General features: G+C 29.4%; 5 protein-coding genes across 19 annotated transcripts; 3 read left to right on the top strand and 2 right to left on the bottom strand.

Annotated features, from left to right (window-relative positions):
- Window positions 1–329: 329 nt before the first annotated feature.
- LOC100646580 (lys-63-specific deubiquitinase BRCC36-like) lies at window positions 330–2,311 on the top strand. 4 transcript variants are annotated; one of them, XM_020868508.2, is made up of 7 exons: window positions 330–427; window positions 841–1,008; window positions 1,094–1,298; window positions 1,384–1,472; window positions 1,541–1,642; window positions 1,794–1,896; window positions 1,973–2,311. In XM_020868508.2, exons 2-7 carry the CDS (start codon window positions 895–897, stop codon window positions 2,113–2,115), a joined length of 756 nt encoding a protein of 251 aa, XP_020724167.1. In that variant the 5' UTR covers window positions 330–427; window positions 841–894; the 3' UTR covers window positions 2,116–2,311. The 4 variants fall into 4 exon arrangements, with proteins under 4 accessions (XP_020724167.1, XP_048270625.1, XP_003394477.1 ...); XM_048414668.1 differs by having other exon boundaries at window positions 340–643; XM_003394429.3 differs by having other exon boundaries at window positions 340–713.
- A 50-nt stretch (window positions 2,312–2,361) lies between these two features.
- LOC100645746 (kinase suppressor of Ras 2) lies at window positions 2,362–7,746 on the bottom strand. The gene is made up of 16 exons (XM_012321017.3): window positions 7,378–7,746; window positions 6,695–6,838; window positions 6,456–6,603; window positions 6,088–6,351; window positions 5,872–6,025; window positions 5,610–5,788; window positions 5,273–5,536; window positions 5,051–5,190; window positions 4,453–4,576; window positions 4,182–4,393; window positions 3,925–4,101; window positions 3,380–3,565; window positions 3,164–3,297; window positions 2,949–3,086; window positions 2,750–2,879; window positions 2,362–2,632 (listed from the first exon to the last, which is right to left on the bottom strand). Exons 1-16 carry the CDS (start codon window positions 7,528–7,530, stop codon window positions 2,480–2,482), a joined length of 2,700 nt encoding a protein of 899 aa, XP_012176407.2. The 5' UTR covers window positions 7,531–7,746; the 3' UTR covers window positions 2,362–2,479.
- A 1,822-nt stretch (window positions 7,747–9,568) lies between these two features.
- On the top strand, window positions 9,569–14,882 carry LOC100645981 (ankyrin repeat domain-containing protein 13D). 5 transcript variants are annotated; one of them, XM_048404692.1, is made up of 15 exons: window positions 9,569–9,871; window positions 10,577–10,712; window positions 10,787–10,911; window positions 11,245–11,290; window positions 11,364–11,507; window positions 11,651–11,722; window positions 12,136–12,316; window positions 12,401–12,626; window positions 12,702–12,830; window positions 12,907–13,057; window positions 13,141–13,302; window positions 13,393–13,493; window positions 13,577–13,665; window positions 13,782–13,785; window positions 14,081–14,311. In XM_048404692.1, exons 1-15 carry the CDS (start codon window positions 9,773–9,775, stop codon window positions 14,144–14,146), a joined length of 1,731 nt encoding a protein of 576 aa, XP_048260649.1. In that variant the 5' UTR covers window positions 9,569–9,772; the 3' UTR covers window positions 14,147–14,311. The 5 variants fall into 5 exon arrangements, with proteins under 5 accessions (XP_048260649.1, XP_012176416.1, XP_012176415.1 ...); XM_012321026.3 differs by lacking the exon at window positions 13,782–13,785 and having other exon boundaries at window positions 9,570–9,871; window positions 13,396–13,493; window positions 14,081–14,882; XM_012321025.3 differs by lacking the exon at window positions 13,782–13,785 and having other exon boundaries at window positions 9,570–9,871; window positions 14,081–14,882.
- Window positions 13,703–19,390, bottom strand: LOC100646460 (protein lin-37 homolog). 3 transcript variants are annotated; one of them, XM_012321024.3, is made up of 8 exons: window positions 17,104–17,244; window positions 16,928–17,006; window positions 16,686–16,824; window positions 16,403–16,618; window positions 15,964–16,147; window positions 15,710–15,858; window positions 15,530–15,587; window positions 13,703–14,423 (listed from the first exon to the last, which is right to left on the bottom strand). In XM_012321024.3, exons 2-7 carry the CDS (start codon window positions 17,004–17,006, stop codon window positions 15,566–15,568), a joined length of 789 nt encoding a protein of 262 aa, XP_012176414.1. In that variant the 5' UTR covers window positions 17,104–17,244; the 3' UTR covers window positions 13,703–14,423; window positions 15,530–15,565. The 3 variants fall into 3 exon arrangements, with proteins under 3 accessions (XP_012176414.1, XP_048260658.1, XP_003394476.1); XM_048404701.1 differs by lacking the exons at window positions 13,703–14,423; window positions 17,104–17,244 and adding an exon at window positions 19,261–19,390 and having other exon boundaries at window positions 15,289–15,587; XM_003394428.4 differs by lacking the exon at window positions 13,703–14,423 and having other exon boundaries at window positions 15,289–15,587.
- LOC100646336 (multiple inositol polyphosphate phosphatase 1) lies at window positions 17,135–19,831 on the top strand. 6 transcript variants are annotated; one of them, XM_012321022.3, is made up of 9 exons: window positions 17,135–17,268; window positions 17,850–18,040; window positions 18,146–18,456; window positions 18,530–18,655; window positions 18,725–18,869; window positions 18,949–19,049; window positions 19,115–19,224; window positions 19,302–19,496; window positions 19,573–19,831. In XM_012321022.3, the coding sequence occupies exons 2-9, from the start codon at window positions 17,872–17,874 to the stop codon at window positions 19,739–19,741; spliced, it is 1,326 nt and encodes a 441-aa protein (XP_012176412.2). In that variant the 5' UTR covers window positions 17,135–17,268; window positions 17,850–17,871; the 3' UTR covers window positions 19,742–19,831. The 6 variants fall into 6 exon arrangements, with proteins under 6 accessions (XP_012176412.2, XP_020724384.2, XP_012176411.2 ...); XM_020868725.2 differs by lacking the exon at window positions 17,135–17,268 and adding an exon at window positions 17,274–17,395; XM_012321021.3 differs by lacking the exon at window positions 17,135–17,268 and adding an exon at window positions 17,599–17,733.
- The last annotated feature ends 1,637 nt before the right edge of the window (window positions 19,832–21,468 follow it).

Here is a 21,468-nt window from a genome sequence, read left to right as displayed (position 1 = left end):
AAGCGGAATTTGTATAATCAATGTATTTGAATTACCAGTTATAATTAACGAGTGAAATATTTTTTAATGTTCTATTCTTTTACGATTGATTTCTCTTATTAAAATGATTTTATCTTGTTCATTTAACGAGAAAGATGTAATATTTTTGTAATAAAATAACTTCTACAATTATAACTTTTTTACTCGTTTTAAATCTTTTATATACTTTCAGTTTAGCAAATATCATCGATTTTAAAATATACATATGTATATGATGTATACTTCCACGTGGTATACATGCATATTTACTTTTCATATGTACAGATTATGTTTGTTGGGAAAGAAACGTCGTTTAACGCCACCTACCTTGGCTGACACATTTTCCAAATGCGAAAGGGGATTCCACTTAGAGTAATAAGTACACATCGATGCATAATTAGTGACGAAGTTTAGTTTGAACATTTTAATATTTCACGAAATATAATTTGCATAATAATATATAAAAGTTTAAAGAATACGAGAATTTAAACAATATTGTTATTTTCATTCGGAAGATTTGTATAAATATATATATGCGTGTAATTCGTATGCAAACTTTAGTGATTTTCAACATTAATAAAACAATAATTATTTCATAAGTTTGTTAAAAGGAATAATTGAAAGTGTAAACATCGGAGTAACAATATGAATGATAATTGGTTTTAAGTTTGTTTTTGTTTTAAATAGTATTAAAGGTTATTTTTTCTTCTTTTCTGTTTATAAAGTTTATATTTTTAAGTATAAAAGAATGATTATACTATTTACCTTTGGTTACTAATATAAAAGTTAATCTTTCAAATCTAATGTTTAATATGATTACAGGTTCTCCATTTATAAGAAACATTGAGAATAATAATTAAGTTTAAGATTTGCACAATGTCTGCATTTACATTGTCAAAAGTAGAGTTACAGACTGACGTATACATGGTGTGCTTACAACATGCCCTATCGACAGAAAGCTTTGAAGTAATGGGTCTACTAATGGGGGATGTATGTTCATGAGTATATATATTATTTTATATAATTTGTTACATATGTAAAAAATATATATTGCTTCATTAATAATTCATGTTAGACAGTACGTGATGTTGCAAAAATCATAGCTGTCATTATTTTACGACGTCTGGACAAAAAGAAAGACAGAGTAGAAATTTCAGCTGAACAATTGTTGAAAGCTGTTACTGAAGCAGAACGCTTAAGTGAAGAATTGAAACGTCCTGTGCGTGTTCTTGGATGGTATCATTCTCATCCTCATATCACAGTTTATCCATCGCATCTTGGTCAGTATAGAAGTTATTTTATATTATTATGAGAACAGATTATAATTACAAAAGAATCATTTTCATGTAACAAATACTTTCCTAGATATTAGAACTCAAACAAATTACCAAACAATGGATCATGGTTTTGTGGGTTTAATATTTTCAGTATTTTCAGAGAGTAAAGAAACTAAGGTAAACAATAAATAAATAATTTTAATGCTATGTTACATTTTCAGTTTGTTAAATAAAATATTTTTTAGGAACAAGAGATTTCTTTAATTTGTTTCCAATCTCACAATGAGAAAGTAATAGAGATTCCATTAGAAATTGTTCATACACCAATATCAAATACATGTTTAAAAGTAAGTTTTCAAATAATACGGATTTGGTTACTTTTGATCTATAAGTAAATTTCAATTATAATTTAATTTTTATATATTTTTCAGACGAATACAGATTTCGTTATTTTTAATTTATATTTCAATTATAATTTAATCTTTATATATTTTTTAGACAATGACAGATTTGCTAAAACTTTTGGTACAAGAAGAAGATGAGATGGCAGAAACATTTAAAGATCATCAGGATATTCTTGCCAACATATACAATAATGCTGGTTAGTTTATTTATTTTATAGTATGAAGAAGTTCTATTTGTTATAAAGAGAAAATTAATTGAGTTATTAATTACAGTGAGAACTCGAACATTGGTTCACATAACAGATATAATTACTAAGCCTTTGGTGTTAATGTTTAAGAAAAGGATAGCTTTAAATAAATTACGCGCTGCGTATCTTCGAAGGCAACTACAAGAACTACAAAAAATGTGTAACTGATGAAAGTCTTTGTTGTGGTTAAAAACAATGTTTCTCAATCTTTTTGTGTGTTATAATATATCATATAAGTACATTAAATTCAGTATTTTTTTTATTCCCGCTTAATTTTCGTAATATTTATTGTTATGAAAGATGAAACGATGTTTTGTATACAAACTGTGATGTTACTTAAGAAATAAAATATCATTAATTTTTTCTCATGCTTATTTTAATGACGTTTGTTAACCTAAATGAGAGATAAACGAATGAATCTTTCAGTGATTATTTTTATTTTACCTTTCACGAACAAAGATCTGGCAATACTTGCACAGTTCTATATTTACACTACGAGAACAACAGTGTATTTAAATAGACTTAAATGTATTCAAAACACGGATTCTGCAGAACGAGAAAGATGTATAGGGTGAGAAGGACTACGTGCTAACCTTTTGCGAGGCAGCTTTTCCAAAGTAGTTAACAATTTTGCAAAATCGGGCCGATTTTCTGCATGATATGACCAGCAAAGCATTAGGATGTCCTATGAAATATATAAATAAATCAATAAGAAATAAGAAAAAGACTTATGAATTTTCAGTGCAGCTTGAAAATAAGTTAATTAGAACTTCATAAAGTAATATTTGAATATACTTTGTACCTTTACATCACGCGAAGCTTGCAAATTAGCTAAGGTTTGCTTCATTCCTTTACCAACTTGCCAAATGATAGCTTCTGGAGGTTGTCCTTTAAATGGCCATTCTCCGCATAAAAGCTCGTACCACACGGTCCTATAGTAATTTTTTAATGAAACGGATAATATTTTTAAATTGCAGTTTATGTCATCTTTTTGCACTAACCCAAATGCATAAACGTCAGTAGCTTCTGTAAAAGGTAATTCTTCCTGATCCCAATTCTGTTGCGGTCTCAATCGTCGAACAATTTCAGGAGCTAAATAACATAACCAGCCAGGTGGTATACTCAGTGCATTTCCTTTTCTGTTTATCAAAAAAAAAAAAAATCGATAAATGTAAAATCACATTTCATGCTATATAAAACTAAGTAAAAAACTTACCTGTTTACATAACAAAGTTTCGTAACGCTGAACAAACCGAAATCTGTAATTACAACTTTTCCGTTTTCTAAAAATATGTTTTTACTTTTGAGATCTTTATGAATTATACCACGAGCATGAAGATATCCCATTCCCTAAATAATGAAGGACATATTAAAGATTATTAAAGTAATTGAACTTTCATACTAAAAAATTCATATAATATTCCTCATGTACCTGAGAAATCTGTTGAGCGATGATAGTGGTTTTGTTCATATTAAATTTATCTTTACGTAAATGAATATGAGTGTAAAGAGTCATGCCTTTGCTCATACTAGTCACTATCGCCAAGCGCGGAGGCTTCATACAAGCTCCCATAAATAAAACTAGATTTTCGTGTCTAGTTTTTCGGAATGTAGCCACCTATAATTTCAATAATGCATATCAATTAATTCCAGTAGGTAGTATTACAATAATTCTATATTAAAATATAATTTCATGATAGATTTTTCAATATTTATGTTTATGAGTATTTGTACAATGAAACCATTTGTACATAGAACAAGAATTTAATTAGAGATAATAGTTCATTATATCTTTAGTTATATACTACGATTAATCAATCAGTTCATGTTATATATAAGCAAATACATAAGCGTTAGAGTAAGCCGTCTTTCTCGTAAAATACCTTATATGAAATTTTACAATTAGCAGAACTGCACTATATCATATTAATAGAAGCATTCGAATTATAATATTTTTTTATTATGATATTTATTTACCTCCAATTTGAATGCTTCCAGTGTTTTGTCATCGTGTAAATAGTAGTCCATATTTAAAACTTTAATTGCAACATTACCATGCCAATAGCCCCTGTACACTGTACCAAATCTTCCAATACCTATAGGTTCCCCAATTTTTAATTCATCATAAGGAATGTCCCATTCTCGCATAGATAACTGTAATAAAAATCATCAATCCTCAGTCCAAATTGATTTAGAATATAATAATGTTGTAAGAATATATTGGCATTACATACACTATTCTGTCGTGGCCAACGAGTATCTCCTGGTTCTCCATCCGAGACTTGAGAATCTTGCGAATCAACTCTAACCGGTGTTCGCTCAGAATCTGTGCTAACACTACCAGATCCAGAAACACTCACAGTTCTTTCACTATCACTTGACATGGTTGTACCTTCGAGTCGATGAGTCTCTAATGTAACACCTCCTTTTTCATTGAGCACAACATCTACAAGTAAGGTATCATAAATTTGCCATCTATTGCAATGAATATTATGAAGTAATTACCTGGAAAATGAAACTGTTGTTTGGCAGGTGCCTGTGGGGTTTGGCTAGTATTGGCAGGTAGCAAAGCTGGACTAGAAGGCGTTGAGCTGTTACAGCTCGAGGTATTTGAACTAGAATCCGCGCCCTAAAAAATATGAACTTATAAGCTTAAAATTTACAATTAGCTATTAATGTAAAAAATAAGAAGGAAAGAAAAAAATTGAAATTATATCATTAACCCCTTAACCGACAATATCGTGTGATAGACGTGGTATGTCGATCGGACCAAATATAAACAACACATATGACAAGCGCGGTACGTTGATCAGGCCAAACATAAACAACACGTGTGAGAGGTGATACGTCGACATTATTGATTTATTATTCATTTCAAGATAATAAATATATCTTGTTTAATGATCAATTGGTAGTAATTATTTATCTTGCAAAAAAAATTAGTTGTACCTTACACATGTATTTACATATTAAAAGACATGTGGGATTTGCACAACTTCGAACACTCAGCCAAACCGTGTAATGGCTCGACGTGTGATCGACCTTGTTGTTGTTTATGGCACGCGTTATTGGAACTTAAATCGTAAGGCAAGGGTTAACATACCTGAAAAGGTATATTCATAGAAGAATGTGGATGCGATCGTTTTCGATCCCTTCGATTTAAAGAGCTCAATAAATTTGAACTATGATGATTGGGAGATGTTATACCAGGCTTGCTTAATATTGGAGAAACATTTACCATACCTAAAAATTAAAATTTATAAAATATCCTCAAAAGGAATTTGTAAGAAACGATAAAATTAAACTGAAAAAGATATGTGTATACCGTCGCCTTGTACGGTTCTTTTAAACTCGTCAAAGAGTTCCTGAGGTAGGCCACAAGAAGGTGGTACTTTGGATTCGCAATCTCGATGACATTTGTATTTACATTCTTTGCATTTCAAACCTGTGCCTATAAACATCTGCTTATCGCAGTAGTCGCAGGTTGTCATCATTTTAAACGTTTTGGTAAAGCGATGGGCAATTATATGGCCCATTCCCCGGGTTACAGTCGGAGTACGCGGTGACTTTGGCACTTGGAGACTTGTTACTACCATAAATAAAAACAATTTCTAATATTCATTTAACAACATAAAATTTCTAAAATGGAGGATTATATTTACCTGTTCCCTTAAAACTGTTATCATCACTTTCAGCACTAGAATAAGGTGGCGACTTAACAGGACTATTACTATTTAGCAAGAGACTTTCCCCTGTAATGTCTGCATTACTACTGCAAGATCCTGATTCTGTAGGCAAACGATTTCTCCTCCCGACAGAACCAACAGAATCATTTCCACAACTGTGAAGATAATACAAGAGTACTTAATATAACTTTCCTTTAAAAAAGGAAAAGGACCATGTTACTAAAAATGTAATTATTACCTTGAAGCTGTATCTCCATTTTCAAGACGGTTTGCTAATTGTGATTCATGAGACTTTGACTTAGTTAAAGGAAACACTTCTGGTTGTGATATTGTATTTTGTAAACCTATTTGATGTTTTTTGCAAGGAGGTGGAGTTGTTGGAAATTTAATTCCTGTTCGGAAAAAAGAACATTTTTTACAACTATATAAATTAGAAAAAATAAGAAACACTTACCACGTCCTGGCCTTTGTAAAAGAGGTGTGGAAGGAGGACTAGTTGAAGATAAGGATGTAACGGAAGAAGCTTGTGCTAATATATCACTGTTAAGATTGTTGTTATTATTATGATATGGAATGCTGTCTTCTGAAGGAACAGAGCACCTTGTTGTACGTGATCTTGCTGGCCTAGGAGATGCTCCAGTACGTAAATGAGGTCTATCCCAAGAATCCCAATATAAATTCATATCACTGTTATCCATATCTCCTTTTAGGAGAACATCTAAATAAAGTGTTATATAAAATATGTTATATAAAATATGTGTATATATCTCAATATATGTTTATAATAATAATTTTATTAAATATAATCAAATAAATTATTACCCATATATCGACGAAGATTGTGCAATGCTCTACATAGTCTACGTAATTCTTCCTCATGTTTAATAGTAGTTTCTCCCAACATAGTACCTAACTCATGCTCAGATTTTTCTTGAAGAGCTTCAAGTGAATTAGCTTTAGAACAAATCATCTAAAATTTGTTAATGATGTAGAAATGAAAAAAAATCTCAATAACTATTTAAATAAGAATAAGAATCTCGTTTCTAAAAATTCATTTGTACCTGAATAGATTCTTGAGTAAGACCCACTACTCTTAACCATTGCTGCAAGGATGGATATTGTTTCATCTCTGCAGGCAATGATTCTTCTAAAGCCAATCTGGCTTTGGTTACAAGTTGCTTTGAATATAATTTGATAAGTTTTCCCTAAAACATATTACATTCATATAAATAACAAAAAACAAATAAAAGAACATACAATTTGCATCTCCTTTAATAGCAAATTAAATAACTTCATTACAATTTTGGTTTAATTTTATGATTACCAAAAATGCTTCTTAATCATTGATTTTTAAGTCATGAATTATTTAAAAATTCTTCATATTATAGAGTGGTAAAAAGATTGATTTAAAAAAAATCAGACAAATCTTTTCAACAACTTGAAAGACATCCTACTCTAAAATATATAAAGTACAATTCCTTAATTTGTATTGAAATCATTACCAGTAAAGAATACATAGTAAAAAACATAGAAGATTATTTTCAAAGGGGAAAAGCTTTAGAAATATTCATTATGATAAATCGCCAGCAGACACATAAATACAAATTTCAAGACGATAAAGAAATATATTTGCAACTTGTTGACAATCAGAAAGCAACCCTTCGCGAGGTCAAGGCAACCGTGCTGAATGTAATAAAGAATAAATTAGGGAAGGATCGAAAGCATCGCGCACTCTTCAAGGTACCTCGAGCGTTCGAATTTCCTGTTGAGTCAGTTCTGCGCTGGTGGAACATTGGGTCCTCAAGCCTTCAAGTCGTTCAGCGGAGATGTCAATCATGGATTGAACGACATCTAAGGCTCGACGAATTTCTTGCTCCGCATCTTCGCCGTCCGCCATCCCGCGCCACGATGACGGCCTCGATGTTTCGTTGAACGGGAGGCCGATTTCCTATTTCACAGGCATAATTTCGTTTCGCACGAGGCTCCTATCGGTCGCGGATTTATTACTGACTCTCCGTGTAACCAAACCACTTATCAACATTGACAACCATCTTGGCCGCCTATCGGTGACGTCAATCGGTGCCCGACAATCCGGGATCTCAGTGCTCAGTGCGTTCATTCGAGCGACATCCAAGCATTCCTAAAGTCGCTTTTCTCGATCGCACAGAGTGTCACAAAATATATGGAGGATTATTTATAGGATCGATTTTAGATATCAAAACGATAAAAAAATATAGAACAAGAAATGAAGATTGTTCTTTGAATTATAAACAATTTTACATACATACATTATGTTAAAAATATAAAATACTTATCTCTCTATCTCATTTACATACTTGATATCTTTTACTCTAAGACTGCTTCTTGATCTTTTGTCTACCACGGATTCCCTTTAAATAATCTTTTGTTGCTATGCATACGCAAAATTTAACTCAAAATTTTAATCCATAATGTGTTTGGCATATGTATATTTGAAACATTCAATCAATTGCTCGTTAACAAGATTTAAATTTAGAGAAGAGAGGTTTATTATAAATAAATACACATCCTATTAAATATTTTTTATTCGAATAATAAAATAATAACTTGCGTGTGTGAGAACTTCGCGGGCTTTGCGGCACCAGAGAGTCCATGGATCACAAGTTAAATTTCCGAACTTAAATAAATGACGACATAGGGTAAATATGGATAGAATTTTGGCTGTTATATTAGAGTGAAATTATAATACTACTATAAATGAAGGCTACAAGGGAAGGGCATAATATATCACATTTTTTATTTTTACAAGAGGACAGTTTTAATATATTCAATATATTGTCGATTTCATATAACTAAAATTATCTTTTTATTTGACTTCGAAATTCTTTATAATTTTAAAAATATTGCTTCTTGTGATATTAAAACATTGGTAGTTCTAACAATTATCTTTCATCCTTTTTAATAAAATTTCGTCAACTTATAAACTATTTTTAAAAGAACCATTTTTATCTTTGGATTCCACTTGCAATGTCATGTTAAAATACTTTTTATACCAAACATACTATAACTAAAATACATTTTAAAAATGTGTAATAAACCTAAGAAGTTTTGTATAAAATCACGACGATTATTGCTATATATTTGCAATATATATAGGTATCAATACATAATTATAAAATGTTATAAATAACTATAACTATTAATCAACTATCAATATTTTAAAATATATTTAAGAATAGTGAAATAATAAGAGCACATATTTAATTTCTAAATTTTAAATAAGCAGAGAAATAGGTTTGACTGTACGGAGATATAAATATTTTATTTCCTATAAAAGATGAAAGTTGTAAATTATTATATTTCTTCTCTATAGTTTTCATTTATTATTTATTGTACATACAAAATGTTCTCTATGCTATCGTGTGAACTTGATTATGTATCTAGCGATATCAATACGTAAGGCAGGCGTGAATTTTGAAATCATCTATTAAGTTGTCCGAAAAGTGTCTTTCTTTTACAGACACATCTTTTACAACAACGCATCTTTATACAAACACGAAAGCTAATCTGTCGAACGTTGTGATCTTTATTTTGATAGAACTAAATGGATCATACGTAATTCGATAAAATAATATAAAACGAAAAATGTTGTGCATCCATTATTTCCTTATAAAACGAAAGAAACTTTTCGGACGACCTAATATATACGCGTGCAATGGAGTTGTATCTTAGATTCATTCTGTTTTTTTTTTCTTTTTTATATTTATTACGATATGTGTAATATGTGTACAAAAACAGAACGATATATATTTCAATGAATAAGATACATCGAATTCATTTGAAGCATAGGTGAAGAGGAATTAAGGCTGTAATAGCGTAGAGTTGAAGTGCATTGGTTTAGGAACGTTAAAAGTCCGATAGCGCCATATATGTATAAGCGCCACTTGTAACATTTCTTTCGTTGACTTTGGTGCATTCAATATGATATTCAAGGTTTCTTATCTAGCTATTTTGTTCGGTCAATGAATGATCAAAATTTAGTCGTTGCTTATTCGTTTCGGTGTCATGTATTTGTTAGACGAAATTTTATGTTGTTCATTCAAGTCGTGGAACTTATAATTGTTGGTGTTGTATGTTACCGTTAACAAAACTTCAGAGAAATGGTGAATATAGACACGATACAAAAAAATTATCCGCTCCATTGGCTCGTGTGGAATAATAATTATGTAGAACTCGAAGAAGAATTATCTACAAAGCTGGTTGGTAAAATGATAAAAAATAGAAAGAAAAAAGGGAACTGTCATTTGATCATTAATCGTGTTTAATCGTACTTGTGATTGAACAGATACTGACAAGAACGACACGCGAAATAACTATATTCATCAATTGTTTTCTTCTTTCTATAAAACATCTATAAAATGTATACATGACAGATGACAGTTTTTATTTCATGTTAGATATTAGGGTACTTGTTTCGTAATTGTCAAAAAGTAAAAAATATATATAAATATGATAAAAATAGCTTTATTGATATTAAAAATTTAATATAAAGAAATTGTTTTTTGCACATATGTGTGTTATTTAGATTATAAAATACAATATATACATACATATAAATTTTATTATACATATTATGATATATTATGATATTGATTTAAGATCATTTGATACACTGACAGAGAGGCTGCTGAGTGAAACCTTGTATGAGTTAGAAACCCTAAATGTTCAATGACTTGTAACTTCTGATGCTATGTGTTTAATATACCAATGATTTGATAAACCTTAATAAAACTACTGTGCTAGTTATTAATGTTGACAGCACTTAATGTCATTTAATATTTATCCATATATATGTATTTCTTAAGATTCAGATAGCTTCAGATATAAAATAGTTTAATAATATATTTATGAAATGTCTTAAATTGTTATATATTAATAAAGTAATAATATGATATTTTTTATAGCATGATATCGAAAAGCTTGATAACAGAGGAAGAACACCATTGATGTTGGCAGTGACTTTAAGTCATATGGAGTCTGTCGGAGTATTGTTACAACATGAAGCTAATGTTAATACAGAGAACACTCAAGGATGGAATGGTAATAAACATAATTGTATCTATTAAATTACTGAATTAATCAGTATTCAAATTTTAATCTTATTATTTTTGCAGTGGTTCAGGAGGCAGTTGGTACAGGAAATCCTGAGCTAATACAAATGGTGCTAGCACATAGAGATTATCAAAGATATTGTAATCGGGTAGCTGGTATTCCAGAATTACTTCATAAACTTAAACAAGTAAGCTTATTAAGTCATATATTTATTAACCATGCAGAATGCTCGAAAAGTTTGTGGGCATTTGAAGATCTTATTCAGCATTTGTAGTAACAATTTATTAATTATTTCCATGAGACGAATTCTTATGAAAAAGAAAGAATAGTTTCTCTCATATGTGCATAAATAATAAATTTTGTCATATTCAGAAACAGTCACAAACCTTCACAAACACATATACATGCATATTATGTGCTTTCCATCAACCATTCAAGAAGCTTATAAGTGTTTGTCAATCATTCTCATGGCTGATGGAAATTTTGATTTGATTAAACTGAAATTAAATAATATTTTTAGGCTCCTGACTTTTATGTAGAAATGAAATGGGAGTTTACTAGTTGGGGTAATTATAAATTACATAATTTTTTTATTGTTTTCGATTAGAAACATTAAACTAATAATTTATTTATTATTAGTTCCCCTTGCCTCTAGAATATGTCCTAGTGACACATACAAGGTATACAAACAGGGCAGCAATGTACGAATCGATACAACTTTATTAGGGTTTGATCATACAAAGTGGCAACGTGGAAATCGTAGTTACATCTTTAAAGGGCAAAGTGAGTATTTGAATGTGGTTCTTTGCATGAATACATTAACATTCCTTAAGTTTATTTTAATTGTCAGGTTTTTTTGTATGTTTCCTTTTATATTAATAGTAGAGTCTTTTATTTGTTCTATAATTGTATATATTAAATGCAAGCTGCATCACATGTACCTGTGGCAATTAGATGTGAACGGAGTTATGTGTTCAGTATGGTGGGACGAGAGTCAGGTGACAGAATTACTTTTAAAATTAATGTGGTGTGCAGAATGGTAGAGAATATTGTAAAACACTTCTGTGAAGTAGAAAAGTTTTCTTATCTATATATTTACTTATTTCTATTTCTATTTATTACAATTTTCTTGCAATTTTATTACTTTTAAAAAGTTGATATAATAAGTTGAAATTCTAGATGGTAAGTGCAATCTAGACATTGTAACAAAAATAATTACTACTAATATATTCTATATCTTTCTAAGTAGTTAAATATATTTAAATTAAAAACAAATATTTGAAATGAATTAGTGTTGACGTAATTAGTTGTAGCAAATTACAAACTTAAATAGAACAATGTGAGAATTTTATTTCAATAAATTTTTCTTAAAATATGTCTTTTCAGTAACCAAAAAAACTTATTTATGCAGATGATGGAGCAACAATGATGGAGGTAGATCACAAAACAAGAAAAGTATATGTTGAGCATATTAAACTCGTAGATATTGACGATATGCAATTAATGGAACCCTCTGAAGAAGGTGTTTTAACCCGGCTTACGAATCCGATTGTTACTACTTACATAGATACGGATAAAATTAGCTTTGAACGGTAATTATTTTCCTTTATTATTGCTATTTTATTATTGTTACTACATTCACGTGTTTTCATTAACAATTATTTATGTTCAACTAGCAATAAAGCTGGTTTGTGGGGATGGCGCTCTGATAAAAGTGAAATAGTTAATGGACATGAGTGTAAAGTGTTTAGTGCATGTAATGTAGAATTAATAACAAAAACTCGATTAGAACATTTATCTGATCCTGATAAGGCACGAGCTCGTGCTCCTCGTACACCTCTTCAATCGTTTCTTGGCATGGCGGAACAACAGCAGGAAAACAGTAATAGCGCAACTACTAGTGTAATTTTCATTTTTTAAACATCTTTGTACATACATTATGTTATCATAATAAAATTAATTTATTATTCGTTTTAGGAAGAATATAACAATGTCGGAAATCCTTCTAATATAACAGCTGAGGAATATTTTGACCCAGACATTGATTTAAATGGAAGAGATATAGGTAGACCAAAAGAAGTTAATACAAAAATTCAGAAGTTTAAGGTATTACAATAAAACATTATACATTCTAGGCTAATATCTGTATATATAGTAAATATGATTAAATATGAAATTGCAGGCAACTTTATGGCTTAGTGAACAGTATCCACTAAGTCTTCAAGAACAAATTATGCCAATCGTCGATCTAATGGCAATATCTAGTTCACACTTTGCAAAATTAAGGGATTTTATCCAAATGCAATTACCAGCTGGATTTCCTGTTAAAATCGGTAAGTTTCAAATTTATTTATTTATTTTTTTTAAGTTAATTAGTATTATTTGATAAATGATGAAATTATTCTCCTTTTTGTAGAAATTCCTTTGTTTCATATATTAAATGCAAGGATAACGTTTGGAAATATTTTTGGCATGGATCAAGAAGTGCCTCATGTAGGACATTTAGAAGAAACTAACAGAATGACTTGTTTAGTTGATGATATTTGTTTTGAAGCACCAGTAGGATACGTAAAACTAGGTAAATTTAATATTTATGTAAATTAGGTATTAAAGGAAGATATTGAATATGCATTTTATCTACGATTGTATTATGTAATTATCTACTTAGCAGGTGCTGAAGTTCGGACACAATTTATGGAAGAAGAAGACGATCTTCTACAATTTGCTATACAACAAAGTTTGTTGGAAGTTGGTAGTGAACGCGATGAGGTACAGATGTCTAAAACTTCTTATATTTCTTTAAAAAGATTTATATTGAAATAAATTCTAATAATGTAACTCAATTTATTAAGGTTGATATATGGGAAGCCTTACGAGCGCAGAAACCATCACGGCCCACAACGCCCAATATGACAACTGAAGAAGAGAGGCAATTACAAAGGTATGAAAATATGTCATCTATAGGAATGCATATGCCATTTCAGATATTTCGCTTTTATTGTAAAAGTTTTAAACATTTTATTTTGCATGTGTTCTTGTGCAACAATTCAAATTCAGAAAGGTGGGTGATGGATTGCTATCAGTATTAGATGTATAATAAATATTTGAATTGACAATAAAAAAATTAACAACAAAGTATATATATAAATATTTTTGCAGAAAATTCAGGGAATTGCAGCAAATGTTAGAGAAAAATACAATTAATCTTGGTGTTTTATCTTTTGTACATGTTAACAATATTATAATAAATTTTGTTTAATGCAATAATATCATTAATATTACATAAAATAATATAATATTCTTAGGAAATTTGTTTAATAAGTCATTGTAAATCTTCAACTTCATTTTTAATGCAGAGCGATTCAGGCAAGTCTGGCACTGTGTCAAGACAGTACTGCTGGGTGTGCGAGCGGTCGGAGTAACTTGGATAAAACAAGTGACATAGAAAATGCTGACTCGCTCGAAGACACGGCGGAACAATTAAGACTGGCATTAAGACTTTCGGAACTACAACAATTGGAAGAAGAACAACGTCGATTGTTAGAAGAAGAAACGTTTCGACAAGTGCTTGAGTTATCTCTTACAGACAAGTGAACGTGCAATACTTATTAAAAAATTTGATCAAATTATACTTCCACAACTACGTGAAATCTTCCAGCTGCGCAAGCATCATGTGGCTGTCATGCGTGAAATCATTTCCTACAATTCACAAAACACATTAAATAAGTAATCCAGTTGTTTACAACAGACATTTGTTATTATAATATATATAGATATATAGTTACAGTATACATAACTATATATACATATACACATATATGTGTACATATATAGTTACGAATACAAGTCAAACGGTGGAGATAATATAACATTAACTATGAAAGTAAATGATTTAAATTATGTTATTTATTTCTTAGCTACATTTTATATGAATGAAAAAATTGAGTAGTACGGAGGAACATGGTATATACGAGTGTATATATATACTCAGAAGTCTTGAAAATTACAATTGCTCTAACAGAAAGGTCGGAATATTCTCGGATATCCAATTAACATTTATTCAAATAACATCAAATAAATAGGGATAAAATCTCGTTGAAAGTACGTACTGTAAGTTACGACTGTCAATATTTCGAATAAAAAGCTTGTAATTCTCAAGCCTTCAACGGTTATTCGTTTTGTCCTTTCTCCTAGTCTGTATAGACTCAAATCTTCAAAAACTTTTAGCATCAAAATCTAGGGATATATGTATCGGATTAATATTTTAATTAATATTCTATATAATAATCTAAAAAACTGCCTCTTAATGTTCGGGCAATTCCAAGTTCCTTTTTATACCCGTGATAATACAATTGTAAGTAGCGTTTCAATTAATTGAGAATAGTACCACTGTAATGAAAGTATATTATTTATTCTTTATAGTTTATTCATTGTAGACGAGTAATTTCGTTGAAAAGTTTAGTACAAATCAAATGTATGAAATAAAAAACAGAAACAGAATTATTACTTAATTTGTTGTCAGTATACCAACAGTTTATTGAGAAACAAATTGTACTACATATCATTATTCTGTAAAAATTTTTATTCCAAAAATGAATTATAGCTTGTTATAACATTTCTTTCATAGATGAATTCATTTGTCTTAACAAAATATAGTTACAGTAAATTAATTATATTGTAATAAAAAGGTATATTTCTACAAGTAGTATATAGCAGGTATAATTATGTGTATAAAATAAAACGTGTGTAGAAAACTACGAAAAAAGATATTTATATGACACTAAAACTGAAATTATATTTATTACCAATGGGTGATAGTAATCAATCTACCAGATAATGGGTTACTCAAATTCTGATTGTGCCCTGAAATAGAAATAATGTTTTTATAATAAAATTACCTTTCACAGTATAAAATATAATCTGAACGATATTTTTATATAATTCCATTTGTTTGCCCACATAATTCCAAATTTTTTAATATGTACCTCTTAAATATAGTATTTAATATATTTGCACCTTGCGTAAAACGCAGTTCATTCTTATGTGCTTGTTGATGCCATTTTTTGCGCACAGTGTTCCAATGTACTCTATGTTCTCTCAACAACATTTCTCGTGATTTTAGGGTTTGTCCGTCCTATAATGTATCATGTATAACAAGTATTTATATTACTCTGTAAGTAGTGATTAAGATATCATATTTGATCGATAAACATATGATTCATCAAAGTAGATATCTCACATAATCTAAAATCAATTCTTCTTTTTCTCTAGGTATTGGTGAAGGTATACGATTTCTAGGTATAGCTTCTTCACAAGGTAGTGGAGGTGGCAAGTAATAAACATCACGAACTTCCCCATTACTATCCAATATATTATTACTTATATTCACTTCATTCACTATTTCTGGACTTGGACTGCGTACTCTGAATATAAAAACAGTATAAAAATTATCTTTCTTTAATATTATTTTTTAGAGTTCAAAATATATGTAATAAACTAATTAAATGGTCCCTTCTATGATATTTTATGAGTAATGTTAATTATAATATGTTAAAGTTAATATCTATGAGATTATAATAGAAATAAACAAATATTATAAAATTATTATATATGGAAGTTAAAATAGATGAATAATAATTGGAAATTTACAGCTTTATGACTGTCTTCTATTTACTCACTTTGGTACAAGATTAGGATTTCTTGGTTGATTAGCCATCCATGCTCTACATATGGGGTAAAGTGGTGTATCTTCTTGAAACTGAGCTAAATCAACACTTCTATCAAATAATTTCATTACATAAGTATGATGAAATGCAGTATCCATTTGCACTTGTCTACGGCGTCTAACTTTACGTGGTTGTTGAAAACCCATTGATTTTGATCTGTACATATCACTGTAAATAAAAATATATTATTTAATTATAAGAAAAAGAAACAGTTATGTATATTAAACAAAATTACATTTTTTTCATTGAATGTTTATAATCTTGCGCAGAACTTTCTTCACTTGAATCTGCTGATGATCCTGTATCACTATGTTGTAGTAATTCTCTCAGAGCACCTTTTAAACGATCTCTTGCAACAAGTACATCATTATCTCCTAGAACAAAATATATTTTAATATTAATTATTTCACACAGTGAATTATAATATTCTACTAATTATTACTACAAAAATTAAGTATAAATAATATTCTCTATTACCTAATTCATCTTTTATTTCTATCTTTACACGACCAGGTACTGGTACAGGTGGTGGTTGAATATTTCTCTTTTTCCCCATCTAAATTACAAAATGATTAGCATTCGTTATGTCATATAAACATTTACAATAGTCTTATCAATTCCTAAAACACCATAATAATGTATTATAAACATACCTTGCACAAAAAAGTTTAATTCATTTGAGCACTGAATTATACAAATTACAATTTTCTTTCAGAAACAAAATTGTACGTAACTATTATAGCGAAAAAGAGATATGATGAATCAATATTAAGTATTAATTAATAAATGTTGTAATATTGGGTATTCGAAAATATAAGGTTAGTATATAAACCCTAACATGATTCTACAATATTTCGGCACAAACGAAAATGAAATAATTTTCACTTATACTTTTGTTTTATTTTTAATCTTTTCAAATAAAAGCTACGTTATGTTAGTTGGATAGTAAGTAATTATTGTAGAAACACAAATCAAATATATAAGCATAGTCTCCAGTAGTTGTGAAAGTTACGAGTTTGTTCGCTATAGCATAGTTTACTACTGAATTATTCAATTTTTAATATTATTATTATTAACTTTTATATTTTTGGAATTCGATCATGATGAATGTTACATTTTTTATTTTTACATGAATTATTAATTTAGTTGGTTATATACGTTTTTGTAACAAGATCTAAATATTTCTAGCTTAGCTAGTTTTATTGAATTACATTTTATTAAGTGCAAGAAAATTTTGTAATTTTAATTGAATTTACTGATTTAAAAGTTATTGAAGTACATTTGTATGTATGTGCATATTAGGAATTTATGCAATATAAAGTTGTGCATTTTTGATAGTTTCATACCAAACAATGTTTCAATAATGTCTTAAATTAAATACTATTTTTGTATGTTGCAGGTAGTCAAAAACTAATAAAGAGATGCGACTATTAAATGCTCAAGTATTTTTAATTATTAATGCTATAAGTGCAGCATTTATCTTTGCACACAATTGCCTTTTAGACAACAGAAATTATAAATGTAGAATAGGAACTAAAACACCATATAGATTTATCTCAAACCATGACGATTCTCCTCTTGAATACCCAGGTTTCAACCCAGTATTTAATTCAATACAATAACCCAATATATAAAAGAATAAAGTATTCTTTATCTTACTATTTAATACCAAAAAAGAATTTTTATTAATCACAGGTTGTATTTCAAGAAAAATATGGTTAATTTTAAGACATGGTACAAGATATCCTGGTAAAAAGTATGTACCATCCATGATTGAAAAACTGCCAAAGTTACAAAAGATTATCCTAGATAACTATAAAGGGAATGAATCAGAATTTACAGATGAAGATATAGACTTATTTAAAGAGTGGAAAATTACTTTTAACAAAGATGATATTATGAAATTAGCAGAAGAAGGAGAAGATGAAATGATTGATATTGGAGAAAGATATCAATCCAGATTTCCCATTCTTATGCCAGAGATTTATGATAATCAAATTTATAGAGTAAAAATATACAATGTATAATTTTAATACATATTTTTTATTATATTTATTAAATAAAAATGTGAATTTTTAGTTTAAGTACACTGCCACTCAACGCACAGAGGAAAGTGCTAAGAATTTTGCTACTGGTTTATTTGGAAGACACAGTAGTTATCGAGTTCAGTATCCGAAAGCAGAACACAAGGATCCTGTGTTAAGAGTAATTTTCAACTATATCATTCAATAATAATATCTTCTGTTATTTGATCATTTTGTTTTAAGTTTTTAGTTTTATAAACGTTGTCAACGTTGGCGTTCTGAAGTGGACAAAAATCCAGATTCGCGAATAGAAAAAGAAAAATTCTTGAAGAGCAATGTTTATAAGAAAATGTTAGAAGACGTTTCTAGACGTATTGGTTATCAGGTTGATCACGGTATGCAGTATACATGGAAACTAATTATAAAACACGAAATTAAGAAGAAAAATGTATCAAAATAAAATTTACGTTTTAGAAATTGTACATTTGATGTACGTGATGTGTGGATTTGAAACTGCATGGCACAAAAACTCCGAGTCACCATGGTGTAGAATATTTTCGCTAGACGAGTTCAAAGTAAAATTTTAAAGTCTAATTATTTGTTAAATTATTATTTGCTAAATTAATTGATATTTTTCTAGGTACTCGAATTTGCAGATGATTTGGAATATTATTGGAACGATGGATATGGTTACAAATTGTCTTATGAGCAAGCTTGCCCAGCTTTGAGAGATGTTTTTAACTTTTTTATGTAAGAATACGTCATTTTCTTAGAAAATTTACTTACATCGAATATTATGTTATTAAAATCTTGTTCTTAATTTATAGGGCAGATGAAGGACTGGCAGTATCAGTGTATTTTAGTCATTCAGGAACCATTTTGAAACTATTAGCTCTATTAGGGATCGCTAAGGAAGATCAACATTTAACGCATGATTTATTTTCGTTATATGCGGAGAACAGAGCCTGGAGAACTGGGGTTATCGATACTTTCGCATCTAATATCGCATTCGTTTTATACAAGTATATTTATTTATATATTTTATATGTAATCTAACTATAATAATCTAATATAATAATGGTTTTCTTTTTATTTTAGTTGTTCTGGAGGTCCCAGTATTCTTTTCATGCATCAGGAAAGACCATTACATCTACCAGGTTGTCCTATGAATGTACCATGTCCACTGTCTACAATGAAAGCACTTTACCCTGACCAAGAAGAGGAGTGTCAGTTCGAAACATTGTGTTCAATGGAGGAATCATCATAAGGATGATGTAGGACCATGACAGACTTTATAAATTGTATCATGTATATATATTTGTAGTTTATTATACTTAAAAAAATGAAATGAATCGAACGTTCCATTTTAATATGACATGATATATGACATATGTATGTACCGGCCTGAAATATCGACCTCGAAAAAGATCAGAAAGTTTGAATTATATTCAATTCGATCATCGTAAGGGATAAAAATGGGCTTGACATCTTACACGACATCGCGCCATTGGCTATGAAATTACAAATTACAAACGAAAATTATTTTGAGAAATTTTGTTTCGTTTGTATTTCGTTCAATTTTGGAGTCATTACATTAAATTCGCGAAGCCCGTATATAGACATCCATGCGCAGACGTATAAGAAGAAGACGGCCGATCAACAGGACCGTGTTAAAATTTTTGAGGCCTGGGATTATTGACCCAGAAGTAGCCCCTTTCATAAAAAAATGGAGGAAGGTGTTAAAATGAAATAAATTTACGTAAATATGAAAAAAAGTTTATTTTTTAATAAATTAGATTAACAATTTTTTAATATAAATTTTTAAAACACAGTTTTTTTAAAAATATTTTCTCAAGACAAGTCATTCGTTAAATACAATGCATTTTTCTTAAATAACGAGGCCTGTGGAATAAATCCTATACGTTCGCTTAAGTCTGTTTTGGTTTGTAATACAAGATTATGCTAAAATATTGCCCTAATTTACTTACTATTTTAATTATTTATATTATTTTATTTAATAAATAAAAAGCATTATATCTACTATACTTAATTATAGCAATATATAGTAAACTGATGAAGATAGCAAACTTTAAAAACTCCTTATGAGAGCACTTTCCAGCATATAATATTTTAATCTGTGAGCGGGTTTAAAATAAATGAAAAGCCGTTCTTTGCTAAGCGGGAGTCAGTTGGGCAAAGTTTTAGCGCGGAATATCATTTTTATTGTGATAAATCGTGGCTTCAAGATATATCCTTCGTAGTGCGTGTTTTCAGCTATGTAGTATTTGTGTTACTGTTTTATTATCTTCTATCGATTATCATTAGGTTCATTTAACTAATACGTTCTTATTTAATACTTTGTTAGATATTGTTGTAACAAAATACTATAGTTTTACGAATTTCCTGTATTCTTTTGTCGTTGATCGCTTATTTTAGTGTTAGTGTTACCAACAGCTTACATTATAAGTTTTTGAAACAGAATTTGAGGTTGATTATTGCTTCATTTAAACACAACTGGTTCAGTTTTATATATTAACTTTAGACCTTTGGTCATGTTTTGTGCATCATTTCGGAAGAATGGAGATATATAGACGTTATAACAATTAACGATGACAATTATCATGGTGAATTATAAATCGTCAACATTTGATGCGTAGCGATTATTAACGTTTGAGTTATTCTAACAAAAATGGATGTAAGTATACGTTTATATTGTTTTTTTTATTGATTTTATTGACCTGTGTGATAGGTTATTGTTAAGTATCCGATTAAATATGTAACATGTTGTGTATTCGCAACTTCAAAACATTTGAAGTAAACCATGGACATAGGAATTAATTATAAACAGAAGATAAATGGCCGACGGTCGGTAACCAATATTAACGCATACGCTGTTATAGACACATAAGTACAATTATAGGAAGAATTCATTGTTATCGGCAGTTTTTCGCGAATATTTCGGAACTAAGTGAGTATAGCTTTTATATGTATAAG

This window comes from Bombus terrestris, chromosome 3 (assembly GCF_910591885.1).
Source record: "Bombus terrestris chromosome 3, iyBomTerr1.2, whole genome shotgun sequence".
NCBI classification, from domain to species: Eukaryota; Metazoa; Arthropoda; class Insecta; order Hymenoptera; family Apidae; genus Bombus; species Bombus terrestris.
The sequence above is the reverse complement of the archived record's forward strand: the minus strand, read 5'-3'. Positions and strand labels throughout refer to the sequence as shown.

Excerpts from the sequence above, each read along its gene's own strand:
- LOC100646580 (XM_020868508.2), top strand. The coding sequence starts at position 895 with ATGTCTGCATTTACATTGTCAAAAGTAGAGTTACAGACTGACGTATAC. Across the intron at positions 1,009-1,093 it reads TGGGTCTACTAATGGGGGAT|ACAGTACGTGATGTTGCAAA; the intron begins GTATGTTCATGA and ends AATTCATGTTAG. Across the intron at positions 1,299-1,383 it reads AGTTTATCCATCGCATCTTG|ATATTAGAACTCAAACAAAT; the intron begins GTCAGTATAGAA and ends ATACTTTCCTAG.
- LOC100645746 (XM_012321017.3), bottom strand. The coding sequence starts at position 7,530 with ATGGCGGACGGCGAAGATGCGGAGCAAGAAATTCGTCGAGCCTTAGAT. Across the intron at positions 6,352-6,455 it reads CAATCTTCGTCGATATATGG|ATGTTCTCCTAAAAGGAGAT; the intron begins GTAATAATTTAT and ends CACTTTATTTAG. Across the intron at positions 4,102-4,181 it reads GTTGGCCACGACAGAATAGT|TTATCTATGCGAGAATGGGA; the intron begins GTATGTAATGCC and ends TTTTTATTACAG.
- LOC100645981 (XM_012321025.3), top strand. The coding sequence starts at position 9,773 with ATGGTGAATATAGACACGATACAAAAAAATTATCCGCTCCATTGGCTC. Across the intron at positions 9,872-10,576 it reads AAGAATTATCTACAAAGCTG|CATGATATCGAAAAGCTTGA; the intron begins GTTGGTAAAATG and ends TATTTTTTATAG. Across the intron at positions 10,912-11,244 it reads TACTTCATAAACTTAAACAA|GCTCCTGACTTTTATGTAGA; the intron begins GTAAGCTTATTA and ends TAATATTTTTAG.
- LOC100646460 (XM_048404701.1), bottom strand. The coding sequence starts at position 17,006 with ATGGGGAAAAAGAGAAATATTCAACCACCACCTGTACCAGTACCTGGT. Across the intron at positions 16,825-16,927 it reads AGAAATAAAAGATGAATTAG|GAGATAATGATGTACTTGTT; the intron begins GTAATAGAGAAT and ends ATTTTGTTCTAG. Across the intron at positions 16,619-16,685 it reads AAACATTCAATGAAAAAAAT|TGATATGTACAGATCAAAAT; the intron begins GTAATTTTGTTT and ends TTTTATTTACAG.
- LOC100646336 (XM_012321022.3), top strand. The coding sequence starts at position 17,872 with ATGCGACTATTAAATGCTCAAGTATTTTTAATTATTAATGCTATAAGT. Across the intron at positions 18,041-18,145 it reads TTCTCCTCTTGAATACCCAG|GTTGTATTTCAAGAAAAATA; the intron begins GTTTCAACCCAG and ends TATTAATCACAG. Across the intron at positions 19,225-19,301 it reads GATGTTTTTAACTTTTTTAT|GGCAGATGAAGGACTGGCAG; the intron begins GTAAGAATACGT and ends CTTAATTTATAG.